This window comes from Camarhynchus parvulus, chromosome Z, assembly GCF_901933205.1.
Source record: "Camarhynchus parvulus chromosome Z, STF_HiC, whole genome shotgun sequence".
In the NCBI taxonomy this organism is placed as follows: Eukaryota; Metazoa; Chordata; class Aves; order Passeriformes; family Thraupidae; genus Camarhynchus; species Camarhynchus parvulus.
In genome coordinates, this window is record NC_044601.1 from 60456574 (window position 1) to 60475121 (window position 18548).

Genomic DNA, 18548 nt, shown 5'->3' on the forward strand with positions numbered 1-18548 from the left:
TACTATCATAGCTCTTTGACTCTGGGACACGAGCTCTTGCAAGCTGGGGTGGGTTTGAGTCTTTGTGGGAGTAAAGCACACAGCCACCTCTGCCCTGTGGATGGTTGGTGGCGCCTGTGCCACATCAGGGCTACACGAGGCTGGATCCAGCAGCCCAGGCTGAAGGGGGCGAAGAAAGAAAAAAAAAAATTAGAAAAAGTTGAAATAGTCATAGTAAAAAGTGTTAAAGACAAAAATCTGTGGTTAGCAGATCTAGGAATGAAAAGGTAGACAAAGGAGTTCCCGGTTGTACTGAGGATCCTGCTAGTAGTATTGTTCTGTGACTGTATGAGGATAACAGAACAGAACTGTCAAGCAGGATCTCAGTTACTTGATGTGTGCATTTGGGGAAAGCCATATGGTAGTCGTATGACACGATGCAGTCCTTTTCCCTTTAACCAGCTACACCGCAGTGTATTAAAGTCAGACATTTTAAAATCTGCTTGTTTAATTGGCTTACATCCGATAGTTTTAAAGAGAACTAACAGAGTACCGCCGGGACCCTGGATCGCCGCGGCGCGGCTCCTTCGCGCCCGCGAGCATCTCCCCGCAAGCTCGGCCGGGTCTGCCCCGGCTCCTGTCCCGGTGAGAGCTCCCGGTACGCGGCTGCGGGCTGAACTCCGCGAGGAGCAGCAGCGCCAGCAGGGCGAGGGAGGTGATCGTGTCCCAGCATGGAGCGCTGCGTCCAGTTCTGGGCTCCTGAGCGCCAGAGAGACGGGGAGATACTGGAGCGGGTCCAGCGGAGGGTGGCAAAAGGAATTAAGGGGCTGGAGTGTCTCTTATGAGAAAAGGCTGTGGGAGTTGGTCGTCTTCAGCCCCCAGAGGAGACCGAGAGGGGACCTCATCCATGTCTGTCAGCGTCTGCAGGGAGGGGTCAGGGGATGGACCAGGCTCTGCTCGTTGGACACGGAACAACGAGCCCAAACCGGTGCACAGGAAGTCCCACTTGAGCAGGAGGAAGAACTTCTTTACTCGTTCGGGTGATCGAGCACTGGAACAGATTTCCCGGAGAGGCTGCGGAGTCTCCCTTATCTGAGATACTAAAGAACTGCATGAACTCGTTCCTCTGCCGTGTGCTCCAGGACGACCCTGTTCGGGCACGGAGGCTGGATCAGCTGTCCCGCCGTGGAGCCTCTCCAGCCTGATCCGTTCCGGGACGGCGGGACTGTGGCTGTGACTACAGCTCCCAGCGGGCTGCGCGGCGCCCGGGCGCTGCCGGGAGGCGGCGGCAGTGGCGGCCGGGCGGGCGGTCGGTCGGCGGGATGCGGCTGTCGGTGGCGGCCGCCATCTCGCATGGCCGCGTCTACCGGCGGCTGGGGCTCAGCCCGCAGTCACGCCTGGACCTGCTGCGGAACCTGGTGACAGCGCTGGTGCGCCATGAGCGCATCGAGACGCCCTGGGCGCGGGCCGACGAGATGCGCGGCTACGCCGAGCGGGTGAGCGGCGGCACCGCGCCGGGCCGGGCCGGGCCGGGGGGCGGCGGGCGACCGAAGCACCCTGACCCACCGCCTGCCTCCTCACCCCTCGCCTCTCTCCTGACCCACCGCCTGCCTCCTCACCCCTCGCCTCTCTCCTGACCCACCGCCTCCTTCCTCACCCCTCGCCTCTCTCCTGACCCACCGCCTCTTTCCTCACTCGCCGCTTCTCTCCTGACCCACCGCCTCCTTCCTCCCCGCAGCTCATCGACTACGCCAAGCGGGGGGACAAGGACGAGCGCGCCATGCGCATGGCGGATTTCTGGCTGACCGTAAGTACCCCCCAGCCCCGCATCGGTCCCGGCCCGCCGCGGAGCCGGGGCTGAGCGTGCCGCCCCGCAGGAGAAGGACCTCATCCACAAGCTGTTCAAGGTGCTGGCGCCCCGCTTCCAGCCGCACGCCGGCAGCTACACGCGGCTGCTGCAGATCCCCAACCGGGACGGGTTGGACCGCGCTAAGATGGCGGTGATCGAGCTGAAGGGGAACCCGCTGCCGCCGCTCGTCCGCCCGCGCCGCGACTCCGACAGGACGCTGCTGAACCAGCTGCTCAAGGGATACCGGCAGGACGCGCAGCGGGCCCGCGGCACCTCCGTCTAGGGCCCCCCCATGCCCCAGGGAGGGGGTGGTGTGTGTGGCAGGAGGGCTGGAGGGTGATGGAAGTTGCCATGGAGAGGGCTGCTGAGTTTCACCGCTTCCTCGAAATGGTTTGAAGATGACACTCAGCAGGAGAAGGAAATCAAGCTAGGAGCCCTGATGATTGGTATTTTCTGTGTAAATAAACTTTGTTTAGAAAGGCGGTTTGCTTGTATTTGAGTTGTATTTGGAGAATCATTTAGGGCAGAAAAGACCTCTGAATTTATCAAACCCAGCCTATGACCAAACACCACCGTGTCAACCAGACTATGGCACTAATTGCCATATCCAGTCTTAATTTTAACATCTCCAGGTGTGATTGGAACTGTGTCTCCACCACATCCTGGGCACCTCCTTCGTGTCTATTCACCCTTCTATGAAGAAATAATTCTTAATGTCCTACATACCTCTCCTGACTCAGCATAATTCCTGTGCTTGTAACCTAATAGCTTATTCCAGAAAATTGGATTTGCTAACAGTGTGTTCTAGGAGCCAGTGTTCAGCATTTCAGGGTGGGAAGTTTGGTGAGAAATAAGATACTTCTGCTGTTTAAGAAGCATTGAATGCAAATAGGATGGTAACACTGAGCTCAGTACTATAAAGAGAAACCAAAAGAAACTTTTTTTATAAAGTGGTAACATAGGCATGAGTCACAGTAATCCAGCAAGAGCTTGACAGACACCCCAGCTTCAGAGGCAGGATTGCAAGACATCTCTGTTACTCTGTTGGAACAAAAAGGGGGAGTAGCAGAACTTTTTCAGAGTGATACAACTACTGAGCATTAAGAATCTTAATTTGTTAGCTTTGTGTCTAATTTCAGGCACAGCTAGTACTTGAAAATCCTAGCTGTAACTTTGAAGTGAAAAAAAAAAAAAAACCAAAACCCCAAACGTAAAATCACAGGATAGAATACCAAGTTGGAAAGGACTTCAAGAACACCTGGCCCAACCTTTCTTGGCAAAACACAGTGGAGCCAGTGGCTTCCTATAGTTTGTTCCATTTCTTCCTCCCAAGTTTCACAAACTTAAGCGATTTAAACAAGTGGCCCTGTGTAGCAAGCTACTTGTATGGAAAGACAAAGAACCCCCATTAGATATTCTCTCTTTGAGACACTTATCTCACACAGTACCAGTTCTGTTTTAATAAACACCAGTGAGAAATTAAAGATGGGTGGTACTGCTTAAGGAAGAAGAAAAAACAGTCGAACTGCTACAAGGTCAGTCAAACAGACTTTAATCTTTTTGTTTCTAATAACCTTGAAATTGTTCTCTTTGCAGTTGACTGTATTGAAATAGATGTTTTCTGAACCAAACTGCTGCACAACTTCCACATTATTAAAAGTCTATGCTGAGGCTTTAACAAAATACAAAAATTCCTTTAAGAAAACATTTAATGAGGGAAAACAAGTCACATTCCCATCTGCTTGACCTTAAGTTATCTTGAATTTTACTAAAGTGCAAAAAAGCTAGAAGCTTCTAAGCTAAATTGGGGGAAATCCCTGATAACATGGGTTTTTTGTGTACAAATGCTTTTTTTGAAGTATCTGTATGAACATTATGGCAGCTAACAAACACATTTATCTCATAAACACAGTGCATAGTCCTCAATTCAGTGCTACTATATGTCCCTGAACATTTTATAAGATTGTGGAAGCTTCTGCCATGAGGGTGGTTGTCCTGCCAGTCTGTCTTGTACTCATGTGGGTCAGGCTTTCAGCTGCCTGCAGAGGAAAACAAAGGGGAAATTCACAGTTAATGTGGGAAATCTGTCCTCATTATTCCCTTGTGTCCTGGCTGCCAGGATCAGGCTGCTTCCATTGCCCTTATAACCACACACAGGTCCAGTGGTGACTTCTATGTCCTGTCCTCTTCCACCTATGGAGCCTGGATGCCTACCTGACCACAGCTGTGAGACTCTGGTACCAGTCATTGATCTCTTGTTGGTTGCTGGACATCAACAGCAGTGTCTTGTGTGGAAAGGAAAGCTGAAAAACAAGCAGAATTTGTGGCATTCCTTGCCAAGGCAGCAGCTGCAGTGGAAGGAAAATCATCACCACTGAATTCAGTCCCTGCATGCTGATTTTTACCCCCTTTCTTCCCACACAGAAAAATTTAGTCTTAATATTGAGTGAAGCCAGAGACTGTACGGTACAGAACAAGTGCCACTCTCATCCATTGTTTCCAGTCAAAGTTGACAGCTCATTCTGACCTGTTTGGAGGTGAGCAATTAGAATTCTCAGCAGCTCATCCAGTTTTCTACCCTATTCCATGTCCCTAGGGGTCCTTCCACTACCATCATCTACAGGTCACAGCTTGCTCAAAGACTTCTTTGTCATAGCTCACAAGAAAAGAGCTAACACATCCCCAGGTGCAACCTTGGAAAAGCTGACTTTGAAACTCCTGCAGAAGACTCTGGTCCCTGTCAAGGAATCTGCAACCCTCAGGGAATTGGATGCACAACATCTGTTGCAATAACATCCACATCTTTTTCATTCTCTGTTTTTCTATATGTTTAGTCTGTAATCAGTGTAATTCATTGTCACACAAGTGTGGGGCTGCCCCCCAGACCTGTGGCTCTGATGAGGGCATGTCAGAGTCCTGGTGGAGCCTCCTCACCTGAGCTAAGTGAAGCAACCAGCAGCCTGTAACTCCAGAGTGTGCAAGAGGCTCCATGCCACAAAAGGAAAAGTACCTGCATCACTCAAGAAGGGAAGGGTTGTCCTAACTCAGACTTGCTCACTGCATTTTGTCAGCACCATCATCATCTCGGTCCCTCTGCTGCTGAGACAGCTGGACACCTGCTTGCAGGGCTGTCTCCACTGGCACTTCTGCCTGGCACAGGTGGGAAGACTTACACTGAGGAGCCCTCCCTGGCTCCACGTGTGGCCGAACACTTTATCCACTGAGCACTGGTGGAGCGGGTAGACAGCCTGGCAGGACAGTTTGCTGGAGTTCAGCAGGTGCAGTGGGTGGCAGGGCTTCGCTGCAATGAGGATATCAGAGAACAGGAAGAACATCCTGCGCTTTAGTTCTTCTCCCTTTGCAGGCACCACCAAAAGCCAGCCTTCCCGGATATACCAGCGCCCTGGGCATGGAAACAGAGACAGCTGTGAGAGCTGAGGGAGGGCAGGTGTGGGAACTCTGCACATCACTTTGGATGTGAGGAGTCCCCCGAGACCACGTCGAGAGCCAAAACCCCGTCAGGGGGCTCGGAGATCTTGGCATGATGCCCGGAACACTTGGTGGCTGGATTTTGATCCTGCAAATGAATTGCCAGTTTGGTATGAGGGCTGGAAGGTGTGTTTAAAGGTTTAAAGGGTGTTTTTATAAGGTGTACACAGGGTGAAAATATAAGTTTTAAAAATTTTTGTATAAAGGTAATGGGGACAAGATGGAGGGAACAAGGCGTGTCTCATCCTTCTTCCTTCTTCTTCTTGTTCTCCATCTTCTGCTGTGATGTTGGCACTCAGGGATTGGTTTGGGGAAGGGGTGCACTGTCCAACATGGGTGATAGGTATTGGAAAGTAAAGGTAAATATGATATACGTAATTTGTGGTATAAGAGACGGCGCAGCCTTGGGAGCGGGCGGAGAGCGTTGTGGCTGCCTTGCTGGTCAGACCTCTGTCTGCCAGGGAGAAAATTTTGTAGATAAGACTTAATAAACAACCTGAAGACCGAACAACAGAGAGTCCAGTCTCATTCTTCAGAGCCTGGGGTCGCTCCCTGGACCACCCAACTCACCTCAGGGGCAGAGAACAAGCAGCCGACCCCGAGAGGCAGGCAGGAATAAAAAGGATGTAATGACACAAACAGGAATACAGGGTGAGCCACTCTTGTAGGCTGCCGTGTTCTACATCAATTCCAGCCACTAGAAGGCACTGGATGTCAGCTGGGTCCGGCCCACCAGCGCCGATAGCACCCGTGCAGAAGCAGAAACCAGCCCAAAACGTTTAGTATATGAAGAGCCGCTGAAGTTGTTATAAATCTACTATTTTAACTAAGAGTATATTATCATATGCAAGTCTTTTTAAAGTGATCAGAACAAAAACATGGTTTGAGAACGGTATGCATACCTTTAAATTAACATAAGCCTTCAGAAAACACAACATGAACTATCTCAAATTGTGTTGCTCAGTTGTTTGTCATCAGTGGTATAACAGAAACTAGCTTCCGGTTTGAAAACTTACCATTTTTTCCTTGTTTTGTTTGTGTGTGCTAATAAAATAAATAAGCTCAAAAAACCTCCCCAAAACAAAACCATATTTCACAGGTCATCTGACTATATACAGACCTACAGTAGCCAAGAGAATACCAATTGCAGGTTACTGTTCAAAAGACAAGGCATGAAAGGAGAGAGAAAATGAGGAAGGTCTGAATAGGCAACCTTATCGACCTCTCTTGCAAAACAGCCCAGGGTCATCCACCTATGAAATTAATTGTGATAAAACAAGAGCAAAAGAAAGCAGGAGGGAAATAATCAAAACAATTTGATAAACCTAGCTGCAAGCAGCAATTTAAAAATAATAATAATAATGAAATAAATAAAATAAAGCAGGACTTCTTACTAAGATTATTGTGGAAGATAGCCATCAACTCATGGGAATTATGAAGACACCTGCCAGGAAGACTATTTATAAAACTGTAAATCCATAACAAGGTATTGCCACCTGATCTTGTTTAGGAAACATCTGCCAGGGAATTTCAGCCACTCTTTCATGCCTTAGCTTTTGCATGAGCAATAAATACCTTTTAGAATAAAAATACAGTGGATTTCATTGTGGATTGTGTCTTATTAGAATACTACAGTCACAAAACAAAGAAGCGAGTGAATTCCTGCTTAGCTTATTCCACTGGAACCAGTCCTCTTACCTGAATAAGAAGCTGAGGAAGAGAAGGGTGAGGAATCAATCCAGGTTTAAAAAAACAAATGGGAGGAAGATGTCAGAAGCACGGGAGCTGTTTCCCTCAGGCTATGCTGTGATCAGACTCACAGGCATACAATCTGCCCAGACTGCACTGGAAGTCTTGGAATATAGATCCATGTCCAGGATTCCCAGGTGTACAAGTTCTAGGAAGTTGTTGTGAAAGAAGGGCAAGAAAATATCCCAGGGGAAGCTCTGGATAACAGAACAATGTTAAGGAGGCAGTTCTGGCTGACACAATATTTGTCCTGAATGTGGAAGGCAGCAAGAAAAGCAGGGTCTCCTCAGTGGGAGCAGAGACGCTGGAAAATGAGAGATACCCATCTCCAACACTCCCCCTTTGTTCTGAACCTACAGCATTTTGTTTTTTCTTGTGTTCCTTCCTGGCAATAGGACACAATCTTAACTGTCCTGCAAAAGCTATTTTGTTTCTGGAAAGCTGGCCCAAAACTAGCAAGCTGCAGCTGCCTCTTACATTTGTGCTTCTCATATCCAATGATAACTATGTAACTCCAGCCAATGGAAAACATGACTACAAGAATTCTCTGTCCTAGATAACGGAAATGCCTTTACTGACCCTCAGCACTCATCCTACGTCTCAGAATTTTCAGGGACCAAAATAATCAGTGGACCAAACACTTTGAAACAATGGCCATCTCTGGTCTAGTTATACTGTTTTGGGGTGTTCGTTTGTTTTCATGGTGTTATCTTATTAGTTCTAACATTAATCAGGATAAGTGATTTACCTTTTTACTTACACACTACCCCAAGTGTGCCCAGGCACCTCCACACATGCTTCTGCTCAGCATAATTAGAGCATACCTGTGTTATCTCCCTTTCACCTGGCAGCACCAAAATAGTCTAAGGACAGGAAAGAGAATTGTAAATTAATTTGCCCATTGACTGAGCATCTTTGAGAATAACCTCTAATAAGTAACCTTTGTTCTACCTATGCTGGTTTGGCTAGGATAGAGATATTTTTTGCCACAGTGGCTGGCTTGGATTTGCAGTGAAAACACCATTGACACCACAGGGATCTTTTATTTATTTCCATGTAGGCACTGCTCAGTATCAAGGTCTTTTCTGCTCCTCAAGCCACAAGTGAGGAGGTTGGGAGTGCACATGAATGTGGGAAGGCTCACAGCTGGGACAGCTGATCTGAAATCCCCAAAGGGACATTCTATATCATATGGGATCATGTTCAGCCTGTTATGGTGGAGAAAGAAGAAGGAAAGGGGGGAGTTTTAAGGTGCTGGCTCTTGTCTTTCCAGGTTATCACAATGTGTGATAGAGCCCTGGTCAGAGCCCTTTCCTTGGAATAGCTGAACACCTGCCTGCCCATGGCAGAGGGTGGATGAATTCCTTGAATGGTTTTGCATGCATGAACAGCTTATGCTTTACTTGTTAAACTCTCTTTATCTCAGCCCACGAGCTTTGTCTGAGTTTTTCCCCATCCCAGTGGGGAAAGATTTTTTCATCCAAAATCCATACATGTTAATTACAACCACATTCACAGGTACCTGGAGGTTCTTGCATTAAAGACTTTCACACACAGTGACTTTAACACTCCTCTGCAGCTGCAGCACTGTGCCTGGATAACCTCTGCAATAGCAGAGTTCAGTGAGGCTACAGGTGAAGCCCCAAATAACCATGTCATAAGTGCTCAGACTGGGCACAGTTCTCACAATATTTCCTACACAGCTCAGAGGGTGGTCTGGGCATGGAGAGCACCCAGTCACATAAGAGAGCTATCCATTGAAATGTTCTTACTTGCCAGTGACTGTGGCTTTCTCTATCTCAACAATCAACACAAACACAGTGATTTCTGGCTCAGTTTAACCATGCAGATAAAAGAAAATTCTTCATATGAAGGGTGAGTGCAGAATGTCATTGATCTTGTAGCTTAATGTAAACAACACCACAGTTCTTGTGCCCTTGACACTCAGAAATCTGTGGTTCGTGCAATGGAGTAATATAATGCGATAATGCCACTGCTTACACTCAGCCAAAAGAATTTAGTGTCTCCCTTTCATTGCCACCCAGGACTTACACTCCTGATCTTCTTGGGTTCCTAACTTTCTAACCACATCATCAGCTTCTCCTATCTGAATGTCAGGCAATTAAGCTGTTGCTTATCCTTACTCAAAAATTCTTAATTAAAAAAAAAAAAAAAAAAAGGAGTGCTTGAATTAGTAGTCATACTCCTCTATCGCCTATCTGGAATTTGGGCAGAAGTGTAAAACTGGTTAATGTGAGCTGAGTCAGAGATGGAGGAGAACATAAGTACACATATCTCAGCATAGCAGAAGAAAAACAGAGTTGTCAGTGAGACCCACCTGCAGTCAAAACCTGAGTCTTTTGTCCTTTGAGCAATTTCTGAACCCGAAGTAGCTGCAAGGAGTTCTCTCTCTTATCAAAGATGTCTTGGACCCGGTGAGATACCTCACAAACAGATTTCACAGTCTCTGAAATTATAGCAGCATACTTTAAAGTTATCACAAATGAATGCGTATTTCACCTTATACATCTTACTAAGAGAAGACAGCATAAAATTAAGAAGAAAAGTTTTAAACCAAGTATCAACAACAGCTTTATTCAGGAATTTCTGTGAAAGATTGGACTAGAACACCTCCAGAGGCCTCTTTCCAACTAACAATTCTGCAGTTCTAGAAATCACTTCTCAACGAAACATCAGAGAGAGGGCTAATTTCCTGGATTTGGAAGCAAAAACAGGAAAGTGCCCTACAAGTGGTGTTAACTGCTTGTAAAAACCATAGAATCATTTAGATTAGAAAAGACTACTGAGATAACTGAGTTAACCTAGGATTGAATACCAGTTTGTCAAGTAGACCATGGCATTGAGTGTCATTTCTTGGGATGGTGACTCTACCACTTCCCTGGGCAGTCCATTCCAGTGTTTAATGACCCTTTCCATGAAGAAATGCCTCCCAGTGTCCATTCTGAACTTCCCCTAGCACTGATTGAGGCCATTTCCTCTCGTCCTGTTGCTTGTTACCTGGGAGAAGAGGCCAATCCCCAGCTGGCCACAACCTCCTTTCAGGTACTTGTAGAGAGTGATCAGGTCACCCCTTTTCTCCAGACTAAACATCCCCATCTCCCTCAGTCACATTTCACAGGACTCGTGCTCCAGACCCTTCTCCATCTCCACTGCTCTTCTCTGGACTCAGTCCAGCACCTCAGTGTCTCTCCTGCAGTGAAAGGCCCAAAACTGAGCCCAGGATTTGAGGTATGGCCTCAGCAGTGCCCAGCACAGAGGGGCAGTCACTGCCCTGGTCCTGCTGGCCACACCATTGCTGATACATTCAGGATGTCCTTGGCCTCCTTGACCCCCTGGGCCCACCCTGGCTCGTGTCCAGCCACTGGAAACCAGCACCCCCAGGGCCTTTCCCACTCAGCAGCTTTCCAGCCACGCTGTCCCAGCCTGGAGCTGCAGGGGTTGCTGTGACCCAGGGACAGGACCCAGCACTTGGCCTGGTTGAACCTCACACAATTGCTCCTGGCCCATGGATCCAGCCTGTGCAGATCCCTCTGCAGAGCCCCCCTGCCCTCCAGCAGATCAGCACTCACACCCAGCTTGGTGCCATCTGCAAACTGCCTGAGGGTGCACTTGATTCCCTCACCCAGATCATCAGTAAAGATATTAAATAGGACTGACTCTGATACTGAGCCCTGGTGGACACCTCTAGTGACTGGATATAGCATGAAGGTTACAAATTATCCTAGAAAATTGAGGCATGTGACCAAGAGAGTCAGGGAATGGTTTGGGTTGGCAGAGACCTTAAAGATCATCTTGTTCTAACCTGCCTGCCATGGGCAGGGACACCTTCAAATACATTACATTGCTCAGGACCATATCCAGCCTGGCCTTGAACTCTTCCAGGAATGGGGCATCAACAAATTCCTTGAGCTACCTGTTCCAGTGCCTCAGAAGCAGCAGAGTTTAAAAAAAAACAGCTGCCATTTCTCCAACCTATATATTAGGCCATTTTCACAGGTAGTTACTCCATATTTTTATTCCTAACATGTTCTCAGGAACATCTTGGTCAAGATGGAGAAGGAAAATAACAATCCACTAGAACCCCAGAGAGGGAGGAAGATTTTTTTCCTTTGAAACCAGGCGGTAGGTGAGAGTCAAGATATTCTTAGCAAGGAGTATATCATTGATCAAAGTGCCAGCACTTACTTGCAAGTTTCTGGTACTCAGCAGTGTCTGGGCTGGTGTTCTCCAGCAGGTCTCTGAAGAAATGCTTGTACCTGAGGTGGAGAGAGCAGGTTTAATTCACAACAAGATACCAGGAACAGCAGCAGCACCTCCTGTTAGAACAGCACAGTGAACAACACTCAGCCAGGAGTAAGCCTAAACAGGGCAGTTTTGGTCACACTTCATTCATTCGTTTTATCATCAAATGTCTCAGCTAAAATAACACAAGTATTTTGTACATCTGCAAACCTTCGGTTTTTCTTGGGAATCCAATAGAAGCAGACTCACAAATCACTTAAGATCATGAGGCTGTCTCAGAATTCACATGTTTTGTTATTGCCTTCAATACGCAACAAATTTCTCTTTGAACTATCTATTTTTAATAGTATATTAATAGTATTCATACCATGTTTTCTGCCCACACAAGAAAATAAAGGCATTTCTGTAAGAACTAGGACCCACCTTTTTCTTTTTTCCTTTCCAGTCTTTACTGGAGAAGATAAGATCTCTGCAAAAATTTTCTCCCAGTAAAGTCAAATAGAAGGAACTTAACAGATTCACAAACTGGCAGAACTCATATGACCTAGTGCACATGTTAAAAAAGTTTTAAAGAAATTTGAACATGATAGAACTGATTAATGAAAAAAATTGGACTTTCTATCAAAAAGCTCACGTTTTTCCAAATAGTTGGACAGTAACAAATATACTGCAAATTTAAAACAATTATCCAAAGAATTACAGTAAAAACCCACCAAACAGTTTCGTGTTTACTTCTGCCAAGCTGATTAAAAATATTACATAAAGTTACATGAAAGATTGTGGTATGATCTCTCCAAGTTATTTCCAAAGAAAATAGGTGCTCAATCTCTCACTTTTACTTTAGTGTAGATAAGGTCATGGTTGAAAAACAGCTACTGGATCTATAGCAGCAGAATCTGGGTTCCCAGAAAAACACCATTATTACCCACACACCCTCCCCAGGAAAGGGCTGCCCATAGGTGCATGCAGCACTCCCCTCAGGCAGTCAGTTCGCCTCTTCAAAGGGGAGATGATCGTAGAATATCCTGAGCTGGAAGGCATCCACAAGGATCATCAAGTCCAATTCCTGCCTCTGCATTTTTAAGACAACCCTGAAAATCACACATGTCAAATGATGTTGTCTAAACATTTCTTGAAGACTGGAAGGCTTGGTGCCTCAAAAGAGAGATACAGCAATCCTGAGTGGATCTGTCCAGGCTGAGACAAATGTGATAGGCATCAAATCTGAGGAAAGCATACGGCCCTGATAACCAGAGAGGAAAGAGAAGCTCTCCTTCATTAATCTCATTTCTCTCCAAAAAGACCATCTCCAATAGTCATAATGCTCCAGGTCAGCAATCTGCATAAAAATGGAGCAAAAGCATTGCTGATAGAGACCACCACTTCTGCAGTATTTCAGTCAGCTTGCTTTCATTCAAAGCCAAACTTCAGTAGCTTACTGAGACAGCAGAAAGCATCCAATTCTACCCAAGAGCTAGAGGAAAGAGCCAGGGCTAAACACAACTGCCTTCCTGTATCATCTCCCATCCATGTACACTGATTCCACTTTGCAGGCACATCCTTCGGGCTTTTTCATTGCTGCCTCTGTGCTCTGATTTTGAGACACAATAGGCAACTTTCCCTTTCATAGCAACAAAGATAGTGATACATTCATTCTTCCCTTCTTATGCTAATCCCTCGAAGAGTCACAATTGCTTACTTACTGGTGCAGCCTCTGCAGGGGCAAAGGAAGCAGATCTTCTAGCTGCCTCCCTTGGAACTGAGGTCGAGTCTCCTGGAGCTTCTTAAATCGTCGGAATGACTTATTTTTCCTCACTTGCTCCTGTGTGCAGCAAAAAAGGGATTTGGCTTTGAGACTACAGAAAGAACTACGTGCCCTACTCTGTACCAGAAGCTGGAACACTTCAACTTAGAGTTTAGGACTCCAGTCCCACAAGCATCAACTTCTTTTGTGGCTATGGGCAAGCCATTCCCTTTCTCCTGATCATTCATTTCAGTGGGTAATTGAAGTGATATCTCCCCTCTATACATGAAATTAAAGAAAAAGAGAAGGTTGACCCAGTTAGGAGAACAAGGAGTGCACTTGTGGCTTTTTGCCATGCCTTTCAAGAAAAAGCAATGCATATCTGCATTCCCATCACCTTAAGACAAGTATCCAAAATGGCTTTTTCTCTTGGAAAATCAAAAGCCTGAGTACATGCATGCAAAGAGGGAAACATCCCAGCACATTCTGCATCTGGGAACAAGCATGAAGAAAACTGGGAGTTGGTTTAAATTCCAGATACAGCTGTCAGGACTTCAGAATACATATATATATATATAAAAAATATATATATTTATACTTATATTGTTTATGTTATTTATATCATGTATATATATAAATATATAGTCTGCAGAAATTTCTTGAAAACAGGTTGTATTTGAAGACATAAGTGGGAAGGAAAAAAATGGTCTTCAACATAGAAAAAAATGTGGAAAATGTGAAGGAAGAGGAAATCCCACTACTGTGATACAGTTGGTGGTAATGGGAAAGACTAGGAGACCTGACAATTCCTAGAAAGAGATCACTGTATCATAGTGAAAGCCTGGAAACTCTCTAGACTTGCCAGTTAGGAAGGAGTGGGAGTAAATACAGAACACTGTTTCAGAAAGCAGTGCTCACCATATGCACATACATACACAAACACCTGAAAAGGCATTAGAAATTTGAAGCTCTAAGTAGAGAAGTTTTCACCATTTTATTGTGGAAGAAAGCCAGAATTTCATCAAGCCAGAAAAAGCAAGAAAACTGATCTCTCCAGAGACAGAAGACAAATGGAAGGATGTGGCACTTTCACAGAATGGAAAAAGAGAAACCATATGAAGACTAAAGTACATATTTACCTTCAAGGTTTTATTTGCATGCTCCAAATTCTCAGCATAGTGGCCATAAAGATCCAGACTCTGGCAAAAATTTTCCAGTCCTGGTCCCAAATTCCCTTTCTCCAGGTGAAGTGACAGAACACTGTGCACAAGGAGCAGAGATAGCTTGTGAGGGATACATACTGATGGCATTTTCACAGCTCCTTCTGATTCCTTCCTTTGCTGACCTGCCTTTACCATTCTCCACCTCATATCCAGTTTCTGTACCAAATTGGTTCTTGGAGGTCAGAGAGTAAGCCACAGATCACCTTGTGGAACAGGCTTGCTGAGCTTAAACCACTGTCCAGTAACTGGGCACCCAGATATGTGATACAGATCAGGAGTTTCCTGGGGACACCTCCAAGTGCCACCAAGGCTAGCAGTGCAAGAAGTGAATGCCTGTTTTACAAGGGGTTAGCCTTATTTCCCCAAATCTTACTTTTTCATCAACATAGAGTCCTCCCAACATAAGTACAGGAATTCCATCCTATGTCCACTTACTGGCTGGCTGAATATAAGGACTCCAGGGGTCCAAATACAGTTTCCAACACAGCAGGCTTCAGCGTCCCTTTGGCCTTTAAAATTGTCACAAAGTACTAAGCAGGAAAAAAAAAGATTCAAACAGGTAGCATTCACAAATCATCATAGAATCACTCAATGGTTTGGATTGGAAAGGATCTTAAAGATCATCTAGTTCCCCCCTTGGCAGAGACATCTTCCAAGCCCCATCCAAACTGGCTGATCCCTTCCAGGGATGGGGCATCCACAGCTTCTTTGGGCCATCTGTCCCAGTGCCTCACCACCCTCACAGTAAACAACTTCTCTCTAACATCTAATCTAAACCTACTGTCTTCCAGTTTAAAACCATTCTTCCTTGTCCTATCACTATGTGCCTGTGTAAAAAGTCACTCTCCCTCTTTTTTAAAAGCCCCCTTCAAGTACTGGAAGGCTGCAATAGTAATTAACCTCTGAAGTCACTCAAAGGCCACTTGTGGCACACAGCAGAAGCCAGGAGTTGCTGCCTGAACACTCTTTGGCTTGGAAAGATATCAAATATTGTGACTGTCTACCTAAGATATGCACCATCAGATGTAAGCCTTACTTGTAGCTCTGACCATAACTGTAAACACATGGAACAGAACTACAACACTGAAAAGAGTCTATTTCAGTATCCTCCAATGCATCTGTTTTTCACCATCTTGTTCATACACTTTTTCTTGTCTGTGTCCCTACAGTTCATACATCTCAGGCATCTTAGGGCGAGCACCCTATTCAATCAAAACTGAAAAGATTTATGTCTGTGTATAGACGAAGGCCAAAAAGCCAAACCCACGAGCTATTGAATATTACTGAGGAGGTAAAAGAAAAACAACAAAAAACCCTTTCAGCCACAGCAGGCGTCCCAGGCATTAGGGATGTACCACAGTCTTGCTCTCCACCCTTCCCCATGGCAACATGAATAAGTATGTGTCGTCTGGAGGCACATATCAGAAGGGGCAGAAATACTCACTGTGAGCACCAAATCCAGCTGCTCAAGGTATTTGTGTTCTGTTTCCAGCAGTTCCTTGGCTGTCCTGCTGCGCTTTCTCTCCCAGCGAGCCCGCTGGTCTTCCACAGTGTTTGCTCCGACCACGAATGACAGGGATGAGACACTCATGGCAGAGTCAGGGTTGATACACAGGGAGGTAAAGGATCCTGGAGAGCCAAGCAAGATGGGCACACAGCAAAAGAATAACCTATGTTTCAGGGTAGGATTCTGAGCTAAAAACTCAACACCTTCCTACAAAATAAGGGCAGTCCGCTGCCAGCAATGATTATTGACAATTTCCTTCTGCATTCCCTCCTGTGGGCACAGGGGCCCTGCATCAGAGGAACACCATTAGGGAGACCACGTTGTGAAAGCAATAGTGGTACGTGATGATTCATCTGCAAGCAAATCTCAGTGCACAATCCCACATGCAAACCACTGCTTCCTGTGCCTTGCCCTCACCATTCTTTGCTTGAAATTCTTGTTAAAATCTAGCGAGTTTGTGGGTGGAAGAGGTATGGATAAGAGTAGAAAATAACCGTAAGATTTGTCTTGAGGGGGGATTGTAACAGGATTTCCCCTGTACCACAGGGAAAGAGAAGAGAGCACTCTTACTTGTTTTCCCATGGAGGTTACTAAGAAGCCAGTGGTTTGCTTTGTCATTTTCTAGCTGTTCTTTGTGCTCCTGGAGGTGAGAGAGGCCTAGCAACTGCTGTGAATCACACCAGATTCGTTGGGCTCTTCTGCTACAGTATCATGATTTTGTTGCACAGGAAAACATTATTTATCACACTCAGAGAAAGAGGCATGTTTTAGCAGAACATTAGATATTGTTATATATTATTATTAGATATTGTTATTGTTAGATATTGTTCTTTTGATGAAAAGGCAGTGCAGGCAGTGCACACTTGCCCCAGCATCAAGTTCGCAGTTTTGCTGGAATCTGACTTGCCACTGAAAAGTTGTTTCCCACATGGACAAGATACACTAATACAGAAAGATGTGTCATCATAGAGAAGGAGATTTGTCAAACACCATCTTCCAGAGACATTTCAAACACGTAAATCAATGTCTGAAACAAAAGTTCCACATCAAGTGAGTACCAGACTCATTTAATGAGTTGCCAAAAGTCCAGAGAGCTGAGGGACATGCACAGTGGTTTTTTTATAGGAGCATGCCCTCATATTCACTTACAGCAAAACAACAAGCCTAGCCAAGACCACATCTTGGTCAAACAGGCCCGACCTGGTGTGGATGGGGAGGAATAGTGCACACTGCAGTGCAGGGAACACCACCTTAAGCTTAGCCTTAGTCCAGAAGTGTTCAAGGCCAGGCTGGATGAGGCCCTGAACCATCCTGTCTGTAGAAGGTGTCCTAGGGCTTTGCAGGGCTGTTGGAAGGAGATGGTCCTTCCCTTTAAAGTCCTTTCCAACCCAAACTATTCCATGATTATATTCAAGTGCAGTTGCAAAGTACTCACCAGTAAAGGACTAAAGCACTGCCATTCACAGAGCACCTCTAGCCCGGGTAGACTGCAGTCAAGGCTTTCATTTTGCCGACCAATTTCTTTTAACACATAATAACTAAAACAAACAAGTTATACCAGGTTTGACCATCTACTGCTCACATAAAGAAGTTCTAACACTCCCATTATTGCACAATATATTCTGTGTGAGGTCTGCAGGGTGAGAGCTGTCTGCAGCCTGTGGGTACACTAGAAAATACTTCACCCACAAGTGGCAGAACTGCTCCAGCTTGCTTCTCCCCAGCTCACATTCAAAAATCACTGAACACCCTCTATTACTGTTAACTACCTATAGTACACAATTACCAGCATCCCCTTCACCATTTCTAAATTTTTTGGGTACCCTCAAAAAATGTCCTGTTCTTATTGCACAGCCTCTTTATGTCTCAGGAGTGTAAACACAGCTCCAAGGGACACATGGCCGCCCATCCCACACTGTGAGGTCAGAGGAAGGGGAAGGGAGAAACCCTGGAGCCCACAGCCACTCCTCAGCCAACCTGAGGACAAAAGGAGTAAATACTGCAGGAGTTAATACTGGAAGTAAAACACGCCCCTAGCCTTCCTTAAATTCGCCTGTGCTGCAGGGTACTACAACTGTGTTTTGGATCAGTCAAAATCAAGGGTACTATATTTTTTCAGCAGATGAGAAAAGATCCATTAAAAGTCTTGTGGGATTGAACAGAAAGCTATTCTTCGCCCAAACCGAAGCATTTTGCTCATTATCAGAGTTCTGTTTTGGGTGGGGTTTTTTGGTCTTTTTTTAATCAAGTGAAATATGTTTTAAATAAATAAATGTTTCCAGTATTAAAAAAATTTTAAAAACCAAACCACAGGAGCACACTACGCAAACATTTACTAAACTTTAACCAAATGTTTTTCTCTGACTGCGACTTGAATTCAGGAAATACTTGGTGGAATCAGGGACTAATTTAGCCAAAGGGATTTTTATGGGCATGCAGTTGAGCCTTGTGACTAAAGCTGGGCTACCACCAAATTCAGGCTGGGCTATTCATGGGCTCATTCTGCCCAGGACCGGGTAGAGATCGGGACGGGACATGACACAAACACCGGTAGCGGTGGCGGTCCCGGTTATGGTTATGGTTATGGTTATGGTTATGGCTATGGCTATGGCTATGGCTATGGCTATGGCTATGGCCCCAGCCCCACGCCGCCCCCGCCGCCCGTTACCTGCCGGTCCCGCCGCCGCCCCGCGTTCAAACGGCGGCTCCGCCCCGGCGGGCGGTCCCGGGGCGGGGCCGGAGCGC

General features: G+C 45.9%; 2 protein-coding genes across 2 annotated transcripts; one reads left to right on the forward strand and one right to left on the reverse strand.

The window, feature by feature from the left end:
• Window positions 1-959: 959 nt before the first annotated feature.
• Window positions 960-2322, forward strand: MRPL17 (mitochondrial ribosomal protein L17). The gene is made up of 3 exons (XM_030969123.1): window positions 960-1475; window positions 1718-1786; window positions 1857-2322. The coding sequence occupies exons 1-3, from the start codon at window positions 1302-1304 to the stop codon at window positions 2109-2111; spliced, it is 498 nt and encodes a 165-aa protein (XP_030824983.1). The 5' UTR covers window positions 960-1301; the 3' UTR covers window positions 2112-2322.
• Window positions 2323-3292: 970 nt separating this feature from the next.
• Window positions 3293-18506, reverse strand: ARHGEF39 (Rho guanine nucleotide exchange factor 39). The gene is made up of 11 exons (XM_030969122.1): window positions 18472-18506; window positions 17239-17341; window positions 15741-15925; window positions 14732-14826; window positions 14213-14333; window positions 13033-13151; window positions 11273-11343; window positions 9405-9533; window positions 5002-5231; window positions 4043-4131; window positions 3293-3867 (listed from the first exon to the last, which is right to left on the reverse strand). Exons 3-11 carry the CDS (start codon window positions 15885-15887, stop codon window positions 3852-3854), a joined length of 1017 nt encoding a protein of 338 aa, XP_030824982.1. The 5' UTR covers window positions 15888-15925; window positions 17239-17341; window positions 18472-18506; the 3' UTR covers window positions 3293-3851.
• Window positions 18507-18548: the final 42 nt, after the last annotated feature.

Coding starts and splice junctions, on each gene's coding strand:
- MRPL17 (XM_030969123.1), top strand. CDS start 1,302: ATGCGGCTGTCGGTGGCGGCCGCCATCTCGCATGGCCGCGTCTACCGG. Junction 1,476..1,717: donor TGCGCGGCTACGCCGAGCGG/GTGAGCGGCGGC, acceptor TCCTCCCCGCAG/CTCATCGACTACGCCAAGCG. Junction 1,787..1,856: donor TGGCGGATTTCTGGCTGACC/GTAAGTACCCCC, acceptor GCCGCCCCGCAG/GAGAAGGACCTCATCCACAA.
- ARHGEF39 (XM_030969122.1), bottom strand. CDS start 15,887: ATGAGTGTCTCATCCCTGTCATTCGTGGTCGGAGCAAACACTGTGGAA. Junction 14,334..14,731: donor TCCTTATATTCAGCCAGCCA/GTAAGTGGACAT, acceptor CCTTGTGCACAG/TGTTCTGTCACTTCACCTGG. Junction 11,344..13,032: donor CCCCTGCAGAGGCTGCACCA/GTAAGTAAGCAA, acceptor TCTCCACCTCAG/GTACAAGCATTTCTTCAGAG.